Genomic DNA, 383 nt, shown 5'->3' with positions numbered 1-383 from the left:
CGACGCCGGCGCCGGACAGGCCGCGCCCGCCGCGCCTGCCATGGTGGGCGCCTCACCGTCAGGCTGGGGAGCCGGGCCCGGCTGCGCCATGGCCAGGCAGCCGGCCTAGGGGAGCGGGGATGGGCGGGGAAGCGGCGTCCAGTGCTGCCGCGGGCTCAGCTGGCGGAAGAGGCGTCGACCGAGCCGCCACCGCCGCCGCCCAGGGAGGAACCGCTAAGGCTGGAGCCGCCGGCGCCGCCACAGCCGCGGGCAGAGACGGACCCGAGCGCCGACCTCCGCCTCCTCATCCTGACAGCGGGAAATAAGCAGTGCGCAGGCGCGGGGGGATGGGGCGGCACGTGACGTTGGCCTGAGGGGAGGGCGGGACTTCGCGAGGGTGGGGG

General features: G+C 77.0%; 1 protein-coding gene across 3 annotated transcripts in view; it reads right to left on the bottom strand.

The window, feature by feature from the left end:
• The window catches only part of RABEP1 (rabaptin, RAB GTPase binding effector protein 1), a 116726-nt gene extending 116412 nt beyond the window's left edge, over positions 1-314 (bottom strand). For 2 of the 3 annotated variants that reach the window (XM_008061884.1, XM_008061890.1), the window contains exon 1: positions 57-314. In XM_008061884.1, coding sequence (XP_008060075.1) covers positions 57-90 — 34 coding nt within the window. In that variant the 5' untranslated portion in view covers positions 91-314. The remainder of the gene's footprint in view (positions 1-56) is intronic. The other variant, XM_021714243.1, reaches the window with a different exon arrangement.
• Positions 315-383: the final 69 nt, after the last annotated feature.

Source organism: Carlito syrichta, unplaced genomic scaffold (assembly GCF_000164805.1).
Source record: "Carlito syrichta isolate Samal-C Ts95f unplaced genomic scaffold, Tarsius_syrichta-2.0.1 Scaffold95853, whole genome shotgun sequence".
NCBI classification, from domain to species: Eukaryota; Metazoa; Chordata; class Mammalia; order Primates; family Tarsiidae; genus Carlito; species Carlito syrichta.
The sequence above is the reverse complement of the archived record's forward strand: the minus strand, read 5'-3'. Positions and strand labels throughout refer to the sequence as shown.